General features: G+C 34.7%; 1 protein-coding gene and 1 long non-coding RNA gene across 2 annotated transcripts in view; one reads left to right on the forward strand and one right to left on the reverse strand.

The window, feature by feature from the left end:
* Positions 1-39: 39 nt before the first annotated feature.
* LOC140594491 (uncharacterized) lies at positions 40-22,999 on the forward strand. Its single transcript, XR_011995366.1, has 4 exons — positions 40-114; positions 17,745-17,801; positions 18,671-18,719; positions 22,821-22,999. It is a non-coding gene; the product is annotated as an uncharacterized lncRNA (long non-coding RNA).
* The window catches only part of TOPAZ1 (testis and ovary specific TOPAZ 1), an 80,425-nt gene continuing 58,990 nt past the window's right edge, over positions 1,766-23,200 (reverse strand). The window contains exons 16-20 of the mRNA XM_026016403.2: positions 21,657-21,822; positions 11,878-12,042; positions 10,401-10,604; positions 4,987-5,170; positions 1,766-1,985 (exon numbers count right to left, since the gene is read on the reverse strand). Of these exons, the coding sequence (XP_025872188.2) occupies positions 1,766-1,985; positions 4,987-5,170; positions 10,401-10,604; positions 11,878-12,042; positions 21,657-21,822 (939 nt within the window). The remainder of the gene's footprint in view (positions 1,986-4,986; positions 5,171-10,400; positions 10,605-11,877; positions 12,043-21,656; positions 21,823-23,200) is intronic.

Genomic DNA, 23,200 nt, shown 5'->3' on the forward strand with positions numbered 1-23,200 from the left:
GGGGGGCGGAGTGACGCGCATGCGCCGGGCGCCCGGGGAGGGGGCGAGCGGGCCCTGAGAGCTTTCCGCGGAGAGCGCCTGATACTACAGGTCCTCGTGGCATTCCTTACACAGGTAGAGCTGATTCTTAGACGTTTTCTCCAGTTTACTTTTTGACTTTGGTCCCTTCAGTATCTGGCTATCATCAAACGAGCATTGCCCCCACCCCTCTTAAAACAACGATTCATCTCGGGTTTTGGCTTTATTTTTGCTTTTGTAGCTTTAATCCTGGGAACAGCCATAAATGAAATGAGGCAAATGCAACAACCGCTCTTTTCCCTACCTTTTGGTACTGCTGACACAGAAAACAAAAACAAAACAAAACAAAAAAACAAAAAACCTCTTCTATTTGCTCCATCCCTAAGGACTCTTACTCTTGACTTAAAACAACTTGGTCCCTTGTAATCCATTCCATTCGATCCCATTTTTTTTCCTAAATGCTTAGCTTACCATCTTTAGCATTTTAATCTTTTTTCTTTTTCCATTTTAATCTTTTCAAATGCATCCTGGCCACCAGCACTAAACAGTCTCATCTTTTTCGAATTCCTTTCTTTGGTTTTCAAATTTCCATCTTTAGGAAGGACTAACTTATAAGTGTCCACTTACATTTTTCACTTGTCCTCAAAGGCCCTCAAACCGATGGTAGTAATCTCCAAACTTAATCTATTTTCTAGGTGCTATTTAAGTTAGAGCAGTTAAGAGTTAGCCGGTTTTTCATACTAGAGAATTGAGCATGTTTAAGTCGTTGCCTTACTTCCCATATCCCATTCCCAATAGTGTTCATTTCACGTCTCATCATATGGTAATTGGCATTTTGCTACGTGCTAGGAATTAACTTTTTTTAGTCTTGGGAGTGTATGGACTTAATCCAGTGATGCTATTATCCTGTTTTGAGAACTTTAAGAAATACTTCAGTTCTCCTAGTCATGACTTATCTTTTATTACTCACCTTATTCAGGGTTTTTCTCTAAATGATTTAAGATTATGGTTTAAAATATCAAATCAAGGATTGAGAATGATCACCTTGGAAAATGACTGTGCTAAAGATCTGAAGGAAGACTTCAGAAAAGGAGTTTTAACTTCCTAAGGTAGTTAGGAACAGTCCTTGTTAGAGTATTTAGGTTGTGGTGTATGTTTAAAATATTGTTTTCTTTAGTCATACTTAATGTAACAAACTACAAATTTTCAAAATATGTACATTCTAAGATACAGTTATTCAGAGAGTAATTTAAAATTTTTTGGTATAACTCAAGCTGCTCTCGAATCTTGGTGTTTGAATCATTTTTAAATAGTATTTACTATTCTAGATTACATATGCAGAATAGGATTTAGCCTCTGTACTGTGTATACACTAAACTTATTTCATACCCCTAAAGGTTTATCTGAAAACTCCAGTTACTTTCCCTTTTATGTCTCCCTCTTATTAAATGCTGCAAAACATTGTGATTTTCCACTGTTTGGATTTCAGAATAAATAGGGGTTTACCATACTTAGGTTTACGTAAGTTAAAGAGAAGTCAAAAAGTAATTTGAATTCAATTTGAATGGTTATCCAGTATGGATAACCATCTGCATCCTTTAACCCCAATTTTTAGTTTGGAAACTATTAACTTAGTATAAAACAATAAAGGGCGAAAGGTGAATATAGTGAAAACTGTCTTTATTGCCTTTTATTTTCAACAATGATTACTTGAACTTAAAAAAAAAAAAAAAAAAGCCTTTATTAACTAATGGTTACTGAAAAGCCAAACCTTTCCAGCCCACTTCATATTCTCCTTCAACCATTTCAGGGCAGAACAATGTTCCAAACTATAAACCTGTTCCTTATTAACATTGACAGTCATATGCTTAATGAAGAGCTTTGGATCCGATATACGAGCAGCCATAATTAACCTTTCCACTGCAGCTTGATAATCATCCTTGCTCCAAGATTTGTTTTCTTCACATCTACAAAGTGAACACCTTACAAAGTCAGAAACTATAGTTTCTTCAAAAGACAGTCATTTACATTTACTGGTACTAAGATTTGAGTTTTTTTTACTGTATTCTTCTAATAGTGGCTTTCAAATTTTTTTGAACATCACACACAGTTTATACTGTGACCCAGTATATACCCTCATACATAGATGGAAAAGTTTCAGAAAACACTTACCCTTATGACAATGTACTCTTATTTTCTACTCTCTTTTATTCACTTATTTTAATAATATGGTTGCAGAGGTGCCTCCATGGCACAGTTGGTTAAGGTTCCAACTTTTAGTTTCTGTTTCAGGCCCTGATCTCAGGGTCATGAGATTGAGGCAATGAGTCTACTTAAAACTTTCAGCAATGAGTCTACTTAAAACTTTCTCTCCCTCTCCCTTTGCCCTTCCCCCATGCATGCTTTTTTCCTCTCTTTCAAATAAATACATACATCTTAAAAAAAAAATAATGTGGTTGTAATACCCTAAACTGATTTCACCACACAAATGCACTACAACCCATAGTTTGAAAAACACTGATCTAGAACACGGCTAATAGCCTCTCTCTGTATCTTGAAAGTTGATAATTGCATAACTCTTCATTGTAATGTACACCAAGAATACAAAATTAAATTTGGAGTTACTAACGGTCATATGTTTTACCTTGATATTTGCTATTTTTAATTATAAGCATATACTTAACAGCTAACATTTGGTAACAGAATTGTAATTATATATTTTTACCAAATTTCCAGTTATTTTCTTTAGTCTTGATTTAAGATTCTTCACTAAGTGCTAGAATTTACTTTTCTAATAACTCTTCTACCAGTCTCCAAATTTCATAAAATTCATATGACTGTTTATCCTAAGGGATAGGGAGTGAGAAGTATTTAAAATAGAGATGTGGCTGTTATATTAGGCATCAGTTGTTTTGTATTCACTGCATCCTGCTCTTGGCACTTGTAGGGCCCAAGAGCAAGGCACAAGAATGAGCCTACTTGCATTAATACCTTAGTGTGGTACATGGAGTGGTGGCAGTGAGGACTTCAACTTGGTCACACCAAGTTGAACAAATGGTTACAGAGAAGAGGGATTGGTCAGGTGCCTTCTACTACACTCTGGCTTAGAGAGTGGTGCCTAGAAGCTAGCAGATTGGGCTTATGCCAACTAGGTACAGGTTTTTCAGTATAAAGAATAAAATTCTGAGAGAGGTGAGTGTAACAAGGCAGGTGTCAGTATGATGATAAAAATAGAGAAAATCATATTGTTTGTGACAAAGTTAAAGATTTAGGCATTTCACTAGTTATGCACTGAAGTCACAAACACCCACCAAATTCAAAATGAATAAAAAGGTTGATATATGTGGGTAATGGGAAGCTAAAAGAAAACCAAACCCTTCTTGGGTTGGGGAGCCCAAATGCCTCATGCCACTTATAGTGTACAGTAGTAAACATGGAAGCCCTCAGCAAAGAATAGAGCTATAACAAAAAAGCTCATTTTAGTCAGTTAAAAAAATTGTGGACCTAAAATACATTATATCCTGAGGTGCCTGGGGTGGCCCAGTTGATTAAGTGTCCAACTCTTGATCTCAGCTCAGGTGTTGATCTCAGGTGTTGATCTCAGGTTTGTTGAGTTCAAGCCCAGTGTGGTATCTACTTAAAAAATTATTTTCTAATTTTCCTCCCCTTAAGTATGGGCTAGATACAAATGACTTGCTATCACATATGGAATTAAGCAGAAATGACAATGTATAAGCTTAGACTAGGTTATTAGATGATAATTCTTCCTGGGTCTCTGCATTTCTAGAAGTTTTGAGAGCAGAGACACTGACTATCTCTTATTCTGCATTTCAAGGATGTTTAGATAGTGAACCACCTTGAAAGACAAAGATAGGTTCTCTTGGAGCAAAGGGCAGGTTTGCTTATAGCCTTGTAAGATGGAGATGGTGTTTCCCTGCAGAGCAACAGGGCAGGCAAGCTTATCATTCATCATAATAGATTTAGGTCCCCTAAAGTTCAAGATTACTCTTCTGTAACAGAACCCAGTGCATGTGCAGGTATCCAACTGGGCCCATCTGGGACTTGGGAGCAAAACAAGAGATACAAATATGCAGATAATCATGCTGCTTGCTGTACCATAATTGATAACATCTTCTGTTTCTAATGCAAGAGTCTTGCATCTTATGCTGGGATCCAGGTAACTATGTCAGACACCAGTAAACTGAAGCAAAATTCTTGTTAAGAAACTCTAAAACAGGAGACCCATGAGATCTGTATTAGTTTCCTGGATAGGATGATAAGAAATTAGAGTAGTATAAGCCTAAATTCTGGGACTTTGAACAAAATTATCTGAAGAGATACCAGTCTGGTCCAACAGCTCCATTATAGTATTATGCATTTGTAACATTTTAAAATGTTAAAATGTTAAATGTTAAATTTAAAATGTTAAAAAATAGCATTTAAAATGTTTTGTAAAACATACAAGTGTTAGAAACTTGGCTGATGGCTTTATTTTTCAACAAAATACTTTATGGAACCAAATAAACTATCACGTTTCCCTTTCAGACCCGATTCTTAGATCTTTTGTGTTGATCAAAAAGATACATAACTTTTAGATAACTATCTAAAACCTATCTGTACACATGAAAAGACTGATACTTAAAGAGGATCCATCTCTTTGAACATCTGACAGCAACTTTGAAGTTGTAAACAAACGTGTTTTTATCAAATGCTATGAGCTTGTCTGGTTTTAAGTCTCAAGTCAAATCCTTTCTCAATTTAAATGTTACCAAAGTTTGTAAATACATATATACACAAGTATACACACACACACACACACATATATATAAATGTTTGTATATGTATATAATATGCATAAAATATATACAATATATATTATAAAATATATATAAACATTTACATTCTAGGGCCGGTGTAGGGAACCATGATCTGCTTTTAGTATGCGCTTAGAAGTTATGATCAACCAACCTTTTCAAAACTATCTGCAGTATCTGTGTAGAAGTTCCAGGACTCTGAATACTACTAGCATTAGATACCAGGAAGATTTCAATAGCTAAAAGCATTTCAATCTCAGATAAATAAGAAGGAATCAGCAGAATTTTTCTATATAAATTTCCCTCCAATGGTGGGTAGCAACCCAATGAAAGAGCACCTGGAAATCAAATAATAGATCAAACTTTACTAAAACCTCAACAGGTAAAAAGCTAGACTTCCAAAATAGTCACACATGATAATTACTTACATTACAGAATGATTCTTCACATCAGCACGTTTATTATATAAATTATATGGTGGTGAGCTTATCCAAGTATATTTGATATTATTCTTTGTGAAATACTTGTCAATTAAATATGAAGAAATACATTTTTTAAACTCTCCTAAAAATGACTTTTAAGCCTTATTGTAATAACTGCCCATTTATTTCAAGCCATAGTCAACACAACATAATTTCAGAATAACTAAAAAACCAGAATAGCAACTTAGATTTTGTTTTAATGGGATCTGGTCTAAAAGCAACTACATAGATTTGTAATTATTGCCTATCCTGAATTATGAATCCAAAATGTAGGAAAAAATACAAATTATAATTTGCAGACTTTTCTGTCACACAGATATTTTACTATTTTTGAGCACTTATTTATAGTCCTGTTACAGTTTGTGTAATAAACATTTACTGTTCCTACTCTGTCTGGCATTGAGCTAAGCACTATTTAGATATAAAAATAAATAAAATACGTATCTTTCTTATAGGTGCTCACTATTGTAGGTGCTTACTGTTGTAGGTGCTTACCAAATCATGTTCTAAAAATTTTACTTTCAAAGAAAGAGATATAATTTTTCAACTGTTTAGATGCTTATTACAAATGATTTATAGGGAAATCCCCTTAAGTCCTAAGACCTCCAAGCTGTATATAGACAATATTATACTGTCATGTTTTACTGAAACCAATTTAAATCTGTATGTAAACTTTGTTTAAAATGTTTTTAGTTTCTTTAAGAATTAATCTAATGTGGATGTTGATGGTTAATCACTGAGGACCTATTCAGTGCCAGGAACCTGTGTTAAACATAAACACATAGGTTTTACCTAATTTTAACTGACAGCTTACTACTACCTCTGAAATCAGGTACAGTGACTCCCATATTATAGGTGACGGGGCTTCGGGGATTAACCCAGCCTTGTGACTCCAGATTTTGGATTTCTAAATACTAGGTAGTCAGCCCCACCTCCCTAGGTCACTTCCAGGACTAACACACCTATCGACTCATTAACTTTCCTAGCTATTGATAGATAGAATTTACATACATTCTTCTTTTATTTTTTTTTTAATTTTTTTTTTAATTTTTATTTATTTATGATAGTCACAGAGAGAGAGAGAGAGAGAGAGGCAGAGACACAGGCAGAGGGAGAAGCAGGCTCCATGCACCGGAAGCCCGATGTGGGATGCGATCCCGGGTCTCCAGGATCGCGCCCTGGGCCAAAGGCAGGCGCTAAACCGCTGCGCCACCCAGGGATCCCTACATTCTTCTTTTAATTGCTGATCAGAAGAGGAAAACAAAAAATAAGAAACTGAATAGAAATTTAGGAACATTACTTTTTTCCCCTAAAAGCAAACATGAAAAGAAAAATATTCCCATTTGGTTTTAGGGGGAAAAACATTAACAGAAAGACACACTAATATCTCCCTTCCTGACTTTTCAGCTCTGAGAAAATTTTTAGGTCTAGGGAGAACAAATCAGGAGCATCAGGAAGGCAACTTTACTGTCTGTGGACAGTTTCCTTCTGATTAGTTTGAAAACAAAAAGCAAAGCAAAGCCATAAAGAAAGTGAAAGACAGTTCACAGAGTGGAAAACCACCCCTGAAATTCATGTATGTGACATGAGACTAGCAAGAAGAGTATATATGTATCTATATGTGTATTATGTGTATATGTATATATATGTGTAATCTTACAGCTCAAAGAAACCCAATTAAAAAATGTACAAAGAAAAAAATGGGTAAAGGATTTAACAGACATTTCTCCACAGAAGATACACAAACGGCCAATAAGCACATGAAAAGGTGTTCAACATCATTAGTCATTAGAATCATGCAAAATCAAAACCACAATGATTGACTGTATATCTACCAAGAAAGCTAAAATAAAAAACATAGTGTAGTAAGTGTTAGTGAGGATGTGAAGAAACTGAAAATCTCAAATTTGGGTGGTGGGTATATAAATATAAAATGATGCAGCTTCTTTGAGAAAACAAATTGGCAGTTTCTCAAAATGCTAAAAACAGAGTTATCATATGAGCCAATAATTCTGCTCCCAAAAGAAATAAAAATAGATGTCCACACAAAAACTTATATGTGAATGTTTGCAGCAGTGTTACTCATAATAACCAAAAAGTGAAAACAACTCAAATGTCCATCAAAGAATGGATGGATACATAAATTCTATACAATGGAGTATTACTCAATAAAAAAGAATGAAGTATTGATACATGTTACAACATATTATGCTAAGAACCTAGTCATAAAAAACTACATACTGAATTACTTCGTTTACATGAAATGCTCAGAATATGCAAATCCACACAAATAGAGTAGATTAATTGTTGCCTTGGGCTGGGTCAGTAAGAGGCATCTGGGGAATGCTAATATGTTTAGGATTTCTTCTGGAGGTGCTGAAGATATTCTAAAATTAGATTGTGGGGGAGGGGCAAGATGGCAGAAGAGTACAGGTCCTCAACTCACCTGGTCCCTAAAATTAGATTGTGATGATGGCTGCACAATTCTGTGAATATAATAAAAACTAATACACTAATCTACTTTAAATGGGTGAATTTTATGGCAGGTGAAGTTATTTCAATAAAGCTGCATAAAATATATTTTTTTAAAAAAGCAAAACAAAGGCATTGGCACCACAGTCTTAACAGTGCCTTCATAAAAAGCCATATCCCCAGAATCATGTACTACTAGGGTGATTATAAGGCACTCAAAGGCTTTCCTAGAGTGTTAACTATGTGTGTAGATAAATCTAAAGAGATACCAATGATATTTTAAATGTCAACATCATCAGGAAATAAGATGTTCTAAAGACTGATCAGTGATTGTAAATTATTCATTTCATTCTATAACTCAGGTACATTAAAAAAACCGAAAATACTGTCCTATATTTCACCTGCATAAGTCTCAGAAGTTCACTGCATATGAAACAAGGCACAGATGAGTTTAGATAAGAGAAAAAGTGCTAGTAAAAAAGGTACTGAATTGTACCTTGGCATGAATTGTTTTAACACTACTGAAAAAGAAAAACTCTCAAAATAAATTATGATTAGGGCTGGAAGAATTTGGTGGAAGAATAGGGAATGACTACTAACGGATATAAATCCACCACTGTAAATGGGTGAACTATCATGGTTTTTAGTTATATCTCAAAAAAACTGTTAATAAAAAATTTTACGGGGATGCCTGGGTGGCTCAGAGGTTAAACGTCTGCCTTTGGCCCAGGGCGTGATCCTGGAGTCCTGGGATTGAGTCCCACATCGGGCTCCCTGCATGGAGCCTACTTCTCTCTCTCCTTATGTCTCTGTCTCTCTGTGTGTCTCTCATGAATAAATAAATAAAATCTTCAAAAATTTTTTTACAAATGATTAAGCTTAGCTGCTTTCACATAAAATCTTATTTCCAACTAACAAATAGAGATTCATAGAAATCTCATTTAAATGTTTCCAAGTTTAGGTTTTGTTCCTGTGGCATATAAAACACCTTCTAATGGCATGTTCCCCAAACTGCACAATTATTTGGAAAATAAAGAATCCCATTAACATGGATTCTAAAAAGTAAAATTAAGAAGTAATATCAAACAGTACATATATACTTTGTGCATAATTTCTAGTAATCTGCAGGGAAATAATATAAGGGCCGAAACATAACCACAAAATTGAAGTGAGGTGTTTATGAAAAAACAATTCTGCCTTTCCTCTAAATTTGATCATCCTTTAAAAGGATCCTTTAAGTTGTTTTTTTGTTTTTTTTTATTTTTTTATTTTTTTTTCTTTAAGTTGTTTTTTAAAACAACTATGCTTTCAAAACTTCTTTTGATAGACCCAGTATATAATATGTATATATGTAACTAAAATGAAAATTTTACCAAATAATACTTAACCTTACTACCTATAATGTAGGCTAATATTTTCTTTATTTCATTGGGAAAAAAAGTTACTACCTGCTAAACTAATCACAGCTGGTAGTGTGAAAAACACTTCCAGGTTCAGAAAGGTTTTTGTGCTGGTAGGGATGGCTAGGATATTTGGCAAATCTGGCACGGTACGAACACATAGTAGGCACTCAAATGTTTGTCATACACATGGCAGTTGAAATGGGCACCTGAGTGGTTCAGGTCATGATCTCAGGGTTATGAGATGGAGCTCCGAGTTGGGCTCTGTGCTGGGCTCCATGTACAGAGCAAGGAGGATTCTCTCTCTTCATCTGCCCCTCCCCCTACTCTCTCTCTCTCTCTCTCTCTCTCTCTCTCTCGCTCAAAAAAAAAAAAAAAAAAAGAATTGGAAATTTAAGACAAATTACTATAGTAAGGTAGAAAAGAATTTTTTTCTGGATCTAGATTCTACACAAAATTATTTTCCAATTCAACTACCTACAAGGTGGCTGGGACTAGAGAAAGCATTAGTTTTCTAGGCTTACTGGTTAGAGAGAAACAACTGTAAATAGATTAACAAAATTCTATTACTAGGAACCATGCAAAAAACTTGTGTATCATGTTCAGGAATGGCAGCCTCTGTACTTCCCATGTGCCTGCTACATAAATATTCTAACTTATAAAGATCAGGCATATAGCAGGGATGAATAAAATATCTAAATATTCCTTAAACTTCATTCCACCCAATTATTTTACTCCTATACATTTCTAAGCTATGCCAAACTGGTTCAAATGCTATCATTCATTTCTTTTGTGCACCTTCCAGTGGGCATACTAATGTGCAAAGAAATGAAGATACAGTAATTAGAAACAAGAGAAAGGACAGGTTTCTTTTAGATTTTTTAATCTATTTATTCATGAGAGACACAGAGAGAGAGAGAGACGCAGAGACACAGGCAGAGGAAGAAGCAGGCTCCATGCAGGGAGCTGATGCGGGACTTGATCCCGGGTCTCCAGGATTACGCCCTGGGCCGAAGGCAGGCGCTAAACTGCCAAGCCACCCAGGCATCCCCAGGTTTCAAAAGAGAGCACAAATCTGCATAGACCACTATATTTGAATGTGTATCAACTTTTGAAACATATTTAAATGCCTAGTCATAAAATTATAAGGCTTCAGGGTTAGAAAATCAGTCAAAACTAAAATATCAAATATGTATTTTTTAAATATAACTTACTTTTGTAGTGGGCTCTAGCTTTGAGCCATAAACAACTCCTTCCCAAAGAAGTAATTAATCTTCTGAGAAAGGAGAAATCAATAGGTATGTTCTGTGAAATCATGAATTCTGCTACAGAAGATGACATACCAAGACTGTTGCTTTCTATACAGGCGTCTAGAAGTTTATTAAAAAGAAGGCTATATTGTGAGACCTCCACAGTTTCTGGAAAAAAAAAAAGATATAATGAAATCGATCGATTTTAGATTCTCCATCTTTTCTCTCTCTCACTACTTTTCCCTCTGCTCCTCTTGGCACTTTGCTACCTACTATGGGAGTCACAGTCACTAAAATGCAATCATCTTACATATCTCTAAGAAACAAGTAAGCATTCAACAAAAACAAACTCGTTCATTTACTTTGTAACAAAATATAAGAAGCCTGACCAAATATTCCAGAGGATGCATTAACACCCATTTGTAATCCCACCTGTGTCTGCATCTGCAGGATCTCAAAATGAATGACTTGCATAGTTCTACTTGTGTTGTCTACAGTTCAGGCCTCAGATTTAATTTTCCATGACTAAAAATGAATCATCCCTTCATAATATTCTCTCTCAAATTAAAAACAAATCTTTTATTGGGTATTTCTAGTTCTCTCAATTCCTCATTTAGAAGTCACTTTGGAGACTGCCAAATCTTTTATTTCCTATATTCAATCAATTCAATCTATGACCTACACTTTGCTCTTAATCACTTTATCTGTTAGCATCCTTTAGTGATCCAGACTTTAGTAGGAAATTAATCTCCTTACCTTTTAGTCTCTTCCTAAAAGTCTCCACCAATGGAATTTTTCCTAGAACACTGACTGATAAAACATTCTGATAAAGTGGTAACCTGCCACTCTGAACCCATTACTCAGCTCATTTTGACCAAGCGCTATTGCTCACATTTCCCCTAACATGGATTCTCTTCCTGCTCATACAAGACTGCAGCATAAGGATTGAAGAGCACTACCTACTACTTTCCACATTAACATTCCCTTTTTTTGAACTTCTCATTTGCTAATTCTTCCATTTATTTCATGTTTCCCTAGTTCCAAGGTAATGGAAACTAAGCTCCATATTTGTATATATATTAAATAATAAAAGAAAAAAGTTTTTTGCATTATTCTAAAGCATGAATTCTTTTACCACATGAAGCTTGTTGGGGGCATTACAGTTTGTTGCTGACCTGACTGATAGGGAAAGGGGACTGATGAAAGCACTGGGGAACTGCTGACAACCCAAAAGTAAGCACCTCTGCTTTAAAACAAACAAACAAACAAACAAACAAACAAACAAACAAAACAAAACCAGAAAAGCATATTCAATTTACAGAGAACACATTTTGCGGAACACAATTTCATTAAAAAATATATGTTCAACCAAAATACGTGCAGAATTGTTTCTTATTTAAACACCGGGTGGACAGGAAATTGAGATCTTTAAAAAACATACCTTGAGAATTTTGAAAACCTGGTAGATTTTGCAAAACTTCAAATGTCTGTCTGTAAAGGCTCTTGGCTAAGATTTCATGTGCAATTGTACAGAGCAGATTATGTCGATTGAGTACATCCAGTCTATCACAAGGCCACAGTGGTGTACTGATGATCCATTCAGACTCTTCCAAAAAGAATAAAGTACTAATACTTTACCTATGTAAATTACACTCAAAAATATAATCACACTTGTTTTCAAATATGTTAAGTATCAAGACTTGAGTATGTGTTCAGAAAAGCTAACAATGACTCAAATTTATTAGAAACAGCTTATATAATGATGATCACCATCCTAAGGAGACGCAAACCAATGAGCACTCATTTTTAAATTAATTCATTTTTCTAAGTATACTAATTAGTTGATTCTTAAGTTAATGTTTATTTTTGCATGAAAATAATGTTCTCATATTATTTGTTATAATGTAAAATATTTTTTGTGTGGACAAGTTCGACATTTTACAAAACAAATAATACATAATTTAGGGTGTCTGGGTGGCTCAGTCAGTTAAGCATCTAACTAACTCTTCATTTCAGCTCACATGATTTCAGGGTCCTGAGATGGAGACCTGCATTGGGCTCTGTGCCCAGTGCAGAGTCAGCTTCAGAGTCTTTCCTCCTCTATCTGCCGCTCCCCCTGCTTGTACTCTCTCTCTCTCTCACTCAAATAAATAAAGGGGTGCTTGGGTGATGCAGTTGGTTAATCATCCAAATTCTGGTTTTGGCTCAGGTTGTGATATCAGGATCATGAGACTGAGCTTGGTATTGGGCTCCATGCTCGGCGTGGAGTCTGCTAAAGTTTCTTTCTCCCTCTGCCCCTTCCCACACTCATTCTCTCTCTCTCTCCCTCTAAAATAATCTCTAAAAAATAAAATAAATAAAATCTTAAAAAATACACAATTTAATTAGTTTTGGTATTTTGGGGAACAGCTTTCCTCCCAATTTCTTAAACAATTATTATGAAATATTTGATATGTACAGAATACCTAATGTACATAAGGTACAAAAACATAATAATGAACTTCTATGTACCCTTCACTCAACTTAAAAAAAAGAATATTCCCTATAATGTTGAAGTTCCTTAATTTCTGCCCTGATTTTCACATTGAGAAAAGCAATAAGAGACTGTAATACAGAACACTGAGGTGCTAAAATATTAGAGATGTTAATATTTTATCATTTACTTAATTCCCTCAATCACCATACATAAGGCACGTAAATGAAACGTTGCTATATGACACTTAAATCATATTCCTTTTTAACTGGGCTAAGTGAAGGAGTCACGTATTCTTTTTCTTTTGTGGCCTTCCCAGCACAGTGAACATAATAAGTATTAAGGAAAGATTTGGTAATTCACATATATAATGCCAAAATAAAGCCTTAACTATCCCATATAACTTTAAAACAGGAGCTTGCTTTTAAATTACTAGAGTCCACTTGATTGACTGACTTGCCTTAGAGAATGTGCTAGGCAATGTTTCACAAATATTAGTGCTTTATGACTATTAGCTCATTTAAACAGATACTCTAATTTACTCCCAAATTTGCTTAAATTTTACTATACAGAGGAATTTAAATGAACTTGCTATCCTCTGAAAGACTATATAAATCATCTGTTAAACATAATTCCCATTTGCCCCCATAATTCCCAAAAGTAAAACCACTATTCCTTATAAACGGAATTTTATTTTTATCAAGTAAGTTCAATTATTTTTGGTTAAACATCTATCTGGTAAATATGTCATATATATAAAAAGTAGACTATGTGGCCTTTTTTCATAACAATTGCATTATTCTTCTTTATTTAGTACTCATTTTTTAAATTATTAAGGTGGGAATAATGGTAATATTTTTTGAAAGATGGTATTTCAGGAGATTCATTTTGAAATCTTACCAAATTGTGTGGCTATTTTTACAAAACCTGAGTACGTTGGCCATTTTATGAACCAAAGTTTCACTGAAACTGGTCATTGGGAAGTCATTTGGAATTAATAGCTTTTAACTCATCCACCCCATTCACAATTCCATCACTTTCATGAAAATTTAGTAAGAATTCTTATGAGAATTAAACTTTCAAAAGCAAAAACCAGTTTATACATGTACTTAATACCTAGTTTTACTGTTATATAAAAGTTCTCATCCCCATTAATTCTCATGTTTTTCTCTGTTCCAAGGTTGGGAGTGTTTTCCATTTGTCTAAAAAAAATCTCCAAGTACAAGCAAATTTTCTGTAATATCAATTCTTTACTTACCTCCCACATATGCTTATTCAGTCTTTACTGATGCAAGATTTTGAATATAGGGCACTAAGAATATAAAGACTATTAAGATGGCCTGCAGTGAATGAATTTCCAGGCTAGTGAGACTATTAAATAATTATCCTTTACCATAGTGAGTACTGCATATACCATAAGGAAAATCTAAAAGATACCTTTCTCCCTTTAATATATATTTAATATAATCCCAATCAAATTCAATAACTCTGAAATTAATCCAAAAGAATAAGCACTTGAAAATGTACATAACAGTTTTGGAAGAGGAGTGAAGGTGGTCATACCTAAGTAGGTATTATCACATATTCTAAAGCTACAATACCTTAAAAGAGTTTGGCATTACCACAGAAACAGAGATCCCTGGGAGAGGAGGCAAGTACAGAAACAGACCTAAGCAGATACAAGATTCTAACCTATAATGAAAGTGGTATTTCAAATAAGTGAGCGAAGTGTGAGTTGGTATGTTTTGGGGAAATAAATAAAATTACATTCCCACATCATATCAAAATTTAAAGCTGGTAATGAACCAAAAATTTTGAAAAACATATGGATAAATATATAATTCTGAGATCACTAAGGACTGCCCAAAGCCCCAAAGCATGATACAAAACAAAAATTAACAATAATTTAAAAAGCAGAAACAGACCCATAAATACTGAAAATAAACTGTTTATGGGGAGAAGATAGACAAAACAGTGAAGGAGAGGGGGAGATACAGTCTTCTCAGGATGGGATGAATAAGTCGTAGGAATAAAAGGTAAAGCACTGGGAATATAGTCAATAAGTATTGTAATACGTTGTATGGTGACAGATGGTAGCTATGCTTGTAGTGAACATAAGCATAAAGTACAGAAATGTTGAGTCACTATGTTGTACACTTGAAACTAATGTAATATAGGGTGTAAGCATTACAAAAAAAAGGAATATTAAATCAATAAAAAGTTATACAAAAAAGAATACTTAAAAAGTAGTTCACGTTTAAGTAGAAAAAAATGTCAGGCAGGCAAAAGAAAAACGAAAATGCAAAAATATCAAAGTTAAAGGAAAATGAAAGCTAAGAAGAATATTTGCAAATATCCAGCGGATCAAGGACTACTATCTTTAAATTTTTTTTTTAATTTTTATTTATTTATGATAGTCACAGAGAGATAGAGAGAGAGGCAGAGACACAGGCAGAGGGAGAAGCAGGCTCCATGCACCGGGAGCCCGACGTGGGATTCGATCCCAGGTCTCCAGGATCGCGCCCTGGGCCAAAGGCAGGCGCCAAACCGCTGCGCCACCCAGGGATCCCAAGGACTACTATCTTTAATATGCAGAACTATCATAATATTTTTTTAATAAATCTTTATTTATTTATGATAGTCACACAGAGAGAGAGAGAGAGGCAGAGACACAGGCAGAGGGAGAAGCAGGCTCCATGCACCGGGAGCCCGACGTGGGACTCGATCCCGGGTCCCCAGGATCGCGCCCTGGGCCAAAGGCAGGCGCCAAACCGCTGCGCCACCCAGGGATCCCCCAGAACTATCATAATATTAAAGGGCATAATTTATAGTATGATATTTCCTAAGTGTGATATATATATATAACATATATATATATATATATATATATATATATATATAAAATATATACGTACACGCATTATTGATGGTAATAAGTACCTGCACTGATTTTTAGGTTACATTATAATTTTAATGGTTATTTGTGTATTATAAAAATAGAAGAGCTCATTAAGCATAAAAACCACATTAAACTGGTGACTTCATAGATATTATTGTTCAGGATAAGGCCAAATTGGTTGATTACTTTTAAAGTAATGTTTATATTTTGGGGCACCTGGGTAGCTCAGTTGGTTGACCAATCTGACTCTTGATTTTGGCTTGATTGTGATCTCAGGGTCCTGGGATCAAGCCCCACATTGGGCTCTATGCTCAGCAGGGAGTCTTCTTGAGACTTCTCTCTTCTCCCTCTGCTCCTCCCCCTGGTCATGTGCACTGTCTCTCTAAAATAAATCTTTAAAAAAATGTTTATTTAAACAATATAAACAATCACTATAAAAAACTAAAGCAAAACAGAAATGTACAAAGATGAAATTAACAAAAATCTAACATTCCATCACTGAAAATGCACAGTGCTCACATTTGATGAAAATTATTTGGGAAAGAGGTGGTAATGACCTATAATATTGTCTATGCCTACATAGGTAAGTATAAGTGAAACAGTTATATGAAAACAGACTGAAGATGATGGCCTGGTCTATCACAACACGGTGCTGAACAGAGCCATCTACTGGTTGCAAATGAAGATAATCAGTTTTTCCTAAATATTAACATTGTTTATATACTTATATTAGTACTGCAGTGACAGTCAGTCACTGGTCTAGGTTATCAGGCTAACCTTTATACTAAATTTCCTACTATAAAAAGATTAACATTTTTCTAAACAACCAACCAACCAAAAAAAAAAAAAAACCACATACAAACATATATGCTTTAAACAATTACAGCCTACAACAATAGAGATGGACCTTGAGAGCATTATACTAAGTGAAATAAGTAAAAAAGAGAAAGACAAATACTGTATGATCTCACTTATATGTGGAATCTTAAACACAAACTCTAGAAAAAGTGATTGAATTTGTGGTTACTAGAATAGGGGTTGGAGGTAGAGAAATGGACAAAAGTGGTCAAAAGGTACAAACTTCCAAATACAGGAGATGTAATGCACAACATGGTAATTATCGTTAACTGCTGTATGACATCTAGGAAAGTTGTTGAGAGTAGATCCTCAGAGTTCTCATCTCAGGTTAGATTTTTCTTTTTTTCTATCTATAGGAGATAATGGTTATTAACTAAAATTATTGTACTAATCAAATCACAATATATATGTTACTATTCTATACTCCTTAAACTTATACAGTGCTGTATGTTAATTATATCTCAATAAAACTAGGAAAAAATCTAAAACAAAAACTCTAGACATTTCCTCCCTAGGAAGGTACAAAGATAGTTAAAGGAAGAAAATCCGTAAGTAATGCATTAAAAAAATGGTGATGCTTATAGCACTGGTTAACAAACTAGGGGAGTGACGTGAGGGAGTGTAGTTTACAGACATAAGGGGAGGTATGAGAAGTCCCAATGAGTTGTAGGGCAGTGATCTTCAAAGTGAGGTCCCCAGACCAGCAAGAGCATCAGCAACATCTGAGAACTTATAAGAAATGCAAATTCTCAGGACTCATCGCAGACAATGATTCAGATGGGGATGGGCTAAGCCATTTGTGTTTTAACAATCTTCATTCCGGTGTGTTCTGATGGTCAGCTTTGAGAACCATTGTCTTAGATTTACAAAAACAAGATCAGAATCACCATCTTGCTCAGGTGGCTGACCAGGTTAGATCTGGGTCTGTTTGTATGGTTTGTACTTCTGCTCTAGTTGCAATTTTATGAAGTCCGTTTAGAGGAAAGGCTAGGGAAACAACAGCACTGTTATAGGGCTTAGAAATATGGACTCTACAATCAGAACTAGATTGGAATTCTTCCTTCATCTTTATTTGCAGTGTGATCCTCTCTCAACCTATGTCTTCATTTTGGGATACTGTCACCTACCTCATAAGGTTAGTGTTGGTAAGATGAGATGACACAAGTAACACACTTAGCACAATGCTTGGTATATAGCAAATAGTCATATTATTATTAAATCAATAATGAAGAGAAAGATTAAAATTTGAAAAAGACCAAGAACATGAACTAGTAATTTACAATGAAAAGTAAAGCAGCAAACATTACTTTTCTCTATAAGACTAGCAAGGAGATAAGAAAACTAATATTTGAAAAATAATACTGGTGAGGGTATTTCATAACATGCATCTTCACACACTGGTAAGACTATAGTTACTGTAACTTTTCTAAAGGTGTAGAGTGCTTTTCTAACTTTTCTAAAGGTGTAGAGTGCTCTCTGAGTGGACTCAAAGAGGTGAGACCTGGAATGGAATGTACTGGTAGCTAAATTAGGGATTGCATAACTGGAATGTACTAGTCTGTTTGATAACTAAAAACCATAACTTTGGGCACTAATATGTGGACTGTTCATATGTAACTGTGACCCCCTAAGAGGACAATGTCTGTAACAGTTCTTTAGGATTTTCTTACAAAGGGAGGCTAATAAACTCAAAATAACGTGACACAAATCTGAATGGGAATAAGAGCAAATCTACCAACATTTACCAAAAAGCTTTATCCTTTATCCCTATTCTGTAACATAGTAATTCCATCAGAATTTATCCTCAGGATGTAATATTACCAGAGATGTTTAGCAGGGATTACTGTTTATCATAGACATCTGAAAACAAGGTAGACCAAGAAATATTTATGTATCCATAGAAATATTTATGTATTTATATTTATATAAATAAATATTAATTCACAAGATAGGAAACCATGCATTCTATTAAGTGATGTTGTAGAAAAATACTTCTTTTCACAGAAAGATGTCCATAAAAAGACTGTTCCCTGAAAAAGAATGCAAGGTACAGGTATGTATAGTAACATGAAAGTCATTAACAGTCATTTCTGGGTAGACTGAATAAGGAATTTCTTTTTTTTTTTAATTTTTATTTATTTATTATAGTCACAGAGAGAGAGAGAGGCAGAGACACAGGCAGAGGGAGAGAAGCAGGCTCCATGCACCAGGAGCCCGACGTGGGATTCGATCCCGGGTCTCCAGGATCGCGCCCTGGGCCAAAGGCAGGCGCAAACCGCTGCACCACCCAGGGATCCCTGAATAAGGAATTTCTATCATCAGTCTTTCTTCTGTAACTTTTCTTATTTCTTGATAATGAATATATATTACTTATATTAAGGCAATAAAATTTATTTTAAAGTACAAGAGCAGCTTTTCAATAAATGGCAGAACTTTTTAGAATATGTATATTCTAAAGAGTTAAGACACTCTTCAGTCTCCAAATGATCATTATATAAATTATGGTTTTAAGGCTCTTTTTTATGCTGGTAAGGGGATAAGGCAGGAATCTCTTGTTCATTTGCCAAGATACAAGTGCTGAGAAAGAGTTTTAAATGTCAAACTAAAAAGCCAAAACAATAGATTTATTCTCATAAGTCTGCCACTCACTAAAATGTGTAAAATATCCTGCATTTCTCAAGCATGGCTAATTTATAACCCCCTCCCATAAAAAAGTCTAGTAGATTAGAAGTGTACACTTTTTCAAAAGGAAAAATATAGAAAAAACATATGTAAAAGTCCTCCAAGACTCGATTCCTCTTCTCAAAAGCAACCACTATAATTTGTTTCTTGTGCATACTTTTACAAATATTTTAAGGGTATGTATCCATATTACTTATTTTTGTTACAGTGCACACTGTTCTGCACATTCTTTTTTGTCACCTGGCAACAGATCACTCCAGTATCTGTAGATCTGCTTCATTCTACTCCATCAAATGACTATCGCACAGTTAGTCAACTCTTTTAATGGATATTTAAGTTATGTGGAATCCTTTTTGATCACTGTTTATGGTAAATAAAAGATTCTAGGTAACTTACAGTTCCTACCCCTGTGTTTGTAGGAGAAATTCTTAGGAATAGAGATGATATATAAAAGGAAGTATACACTCTTAAATTTTGACAGATATTTAGCCAAAAGCCCCTAAAGACAATGTATATGAATGCCTATTTTTCTATACTCTCATGAAAAGTGTATCACTAAACTCTTACTTTGCTAGTCTGACAGGTGTTTTGTAATTTTAATATGTATTTCTCTTATTATGAGTATTACTCTAGATTATTACAAGTGAGATGAAGACCTCTGTATTTCCTTTCTTGAGAAAGGTCCATTTACTGCAATTCCGGAGAGAAGTTAGCAGACTTCTGTGGGCCCTTCTCTTGAAGAAGTAAATTTTTATTTAAGTAAGTGACCTTTAATTGAAATAGTCCTTGCAAAAGAGAACCCTGTGTTTATAACTTACATAATTTTTAAAGATAACACTGAAATTGTAAAACTTTAAAATCTCCCTAGACCATCCCATACCCGTCCCACAAACTCTCCTTCAAGTTCTAGTTTGAGGGCACCCTGGGTGGCTCAGCGATTTAGCCCAGAGTGTGATCCTGGAGACTCAGGGAGACTGGGGACCCAGTCCCATGTCAGGCTCCCTGCATGGAGCCTGCTTCTCTCTCTGCCTATGTCTGTGCCTCTCTCTGTGTCTCTCATGAATAAATAAATAAAATCTTAAAAAAAAAAAAAAAGTTATAGTTTGAGAAAGACTAGTTTTGCCAGAAATTTTAGGCTATAGTTTCCTGTCACAAGGTGCCCCAACTAAGTTTAACCAACAATTTTATCCTTTCCATTTCTTGCCACATCTCCCTTCTAATAACAAAGGTTGGCTTACATTTTGCTAATTTCTATTTTTGTATTTCATTTATTCTTCCTTATTTAGCAAACTTCACTTGCTATGTTTGTTAAATTGAAGAAAAACTTTCTCACCAGGCTTGATCCTCAAGTCCACTCACAACCTCTGTATTCCATAAACTCTCATCCCTGAACAAAGTATTATATATGTAATGATTCTATATAAATACTAGATATTAATTATGTATTCATACATATATATGAATATATATGGGTGCTGGTATATGTGTGTGTTAGTGTAAGGGTCATATATTCCATCTTCCCACCTAAATCCAGAGATTCTTGAGGTTTCTTCACTGTTATCTCATTTTATCAAATAAAATCTGCCTGATGTTTCAAGTAGCCAGAGCCACCACAATACTGCATGCTGTTACCAGTGTGCTAAATTTTTATTTACTTCTGTAAGTTTATTTATAGAAAACTAATAATCATAATTGCTTTGCTGGCTTAATTTCATTGTAATTTCTGCTAGATGGATTGACTTACTAGGGAAGTAAGCTTTACTTACCTTGCTTTGAAGTCATGTTTGCCTGTATGTACAAAGACAAGAGTTTATGCCAAGTATAATACGGATCTCCCTGTCTCAGCAGCTAAAGCCTGGGCTCTGAAGCTGGACTGTTGGGGTTTGAATCCAGCCTTCATTTCTTACTTGTTATGTAAACAACTGGGCAAGTTGCTTGATGTCTTTGACATTTTTTATTAAAAAAAAAAAGAGCGAGTTATACTAATTCTAAACTCATAGGGTTTCTATAAAGATGAACTGAGATAATCCAGGTAAAGCATTTTGCATGGTGCCTAGGTCAAAGTAAGATCTAGCTTCTCAACCAAAGGTCACAAAATTTTTTCTTTAAAATGAGGTTAACCTTCTCTTTTCATTTTATACAAACAACAACCATCTTTCCTACCCACATGATCACTAGGGTTTAGTAGGGCAAACTACCACCCAGAATTTAATATCAACATAAGGTAATTACACAATCAAGAATTATAACAAATTAAAAAAAAAGAATTATAACAAATTATGTTATGCTTGCATACATCATAACTTACCCCTCAATACCCAAATGGCACCATCTAGGCTTCCACTTTTTAGAAAAATTTCTGCTGCAATATTCACAATTTGACATCTTGGTGCTAACTTCTCAGGCCCTGTAAGTCCTTTTAAACTTGTAAAATGTATTTTTAATTCATATAGTTTATCTAAGACTTTCCTTCCCTGGAGTAAAAATAAAGAACACTAATTTAGTATCATGCATTTAAAGTATCATAGAGATGTAAAATCATTAATTATACAGAACTCAATTATCCAATTTGAATCATCCTTCTAGAAAATGGTTCTCAAAAGACTCTTTCCTTAAGCCCCTTCCTGATTAGCCACACAGATAGACAAGGAAGGGGAGAAAGCAGGGCTTTGCCTCTTACTAATCCTCACCCTGCTGAGCCCCTTTTCAAAGGTTTTTATACCTGTACTTGCCCTAAAGATTTCATTTGAAAAAGGAATTTCATGCCATAATGTGGAAAACTATTGATTTTAAGTTTTGCACTTCTGTTGATCACCCTAAGAGCCAAGAGTGAGAGAGAGTGAAAATCAAGATGATATCTTATTAAATTTACATAAAGAAGGATAGTGGGGGGAAAAAGAATAAAATTGCTGGCTGAAAATTGTTTTTTTGATTCAATAGACTAATTATTTCACATAGTCTACATAAAGATTATCTCTAGTCTAGACATCAGGAATTAGATATATATTATTATTTCATATCAGGGGTCAGCAAACTTTTTCTAGTTTGACTCCACAGGTCACATGTGGTCAAGCTATACATTCTTTTTTGGTTGTTGCTGTTTTTATTTTCTAACTCTTTAAAAATGTAAGAAACATTCTTAGCTCTTGAGATGCACAAAAACAGGCTATAGGTCAGATTAGGTCTTTAGTCTGTAGATCCTTGTCCTACATTATATTCTATGATAACTGAATGAGATGCATATTGTGATATCAAGGTACTTTCAAGTTGATTACAGAAATGAGTGCATTTTTAAAGACATAGCTCTAGCTTAATTTTAATGGTTTTATTTTTGTGTTCAAAAGGTTAACTAAAAAACATCATACTAAATAAAATAAATAAGACAGTGAAAAATTTAAATTATAATACAGGTACAAACTTACCAGCCTCTTAAGAAATAATAATAAAATTAACACATACTCTAAATTTTCAGGGATCCCTGGGTGGCTCAGAGGTTTAGCACCTGCCTTCAGCCCAGGGCGTGATCCTGGAGTCCTGGGATTGAGTCCCGCATCGGGGTCCCTGCATGGAGCCTGCTTCTCCCTCTGCCTGTGTCTCTGCCTCTCTCTCTCTCTCTCTCTGTGTGTGTGTCTCTCATGAATAAATAAAGTCTTTAAAAATAATAATAATAGAAATAAAAATTTCAGCAAAGTCTTTGTCGAAAAGAATTTGTTATGTTGTCCTCAACTTCTCAAGCACTAAATATCCAAGAAATTAATGCTATGATGAACCTTAAGCTAAACTGTGAGACCAGGGACAAGGTACATTCTGCTTATCCCAGGCCTACCACACAGTGAGTGCTAACCTCTTGAC

Source organism: Vulpes vulpes, chromosome 11, assembly GCF_048418805.1.
Source record: "Vulpes vulpes isolate BD-2025 chromosome 11, VulVul3, whole genome shotgun sequence".
In the NCBI taxonomy this organism is placed as follows: Eukaryota; Metazoa; Chordata; class Mammalia; order Carnivora; family Canidae; genus Vulpes; species Vulpes vulpes.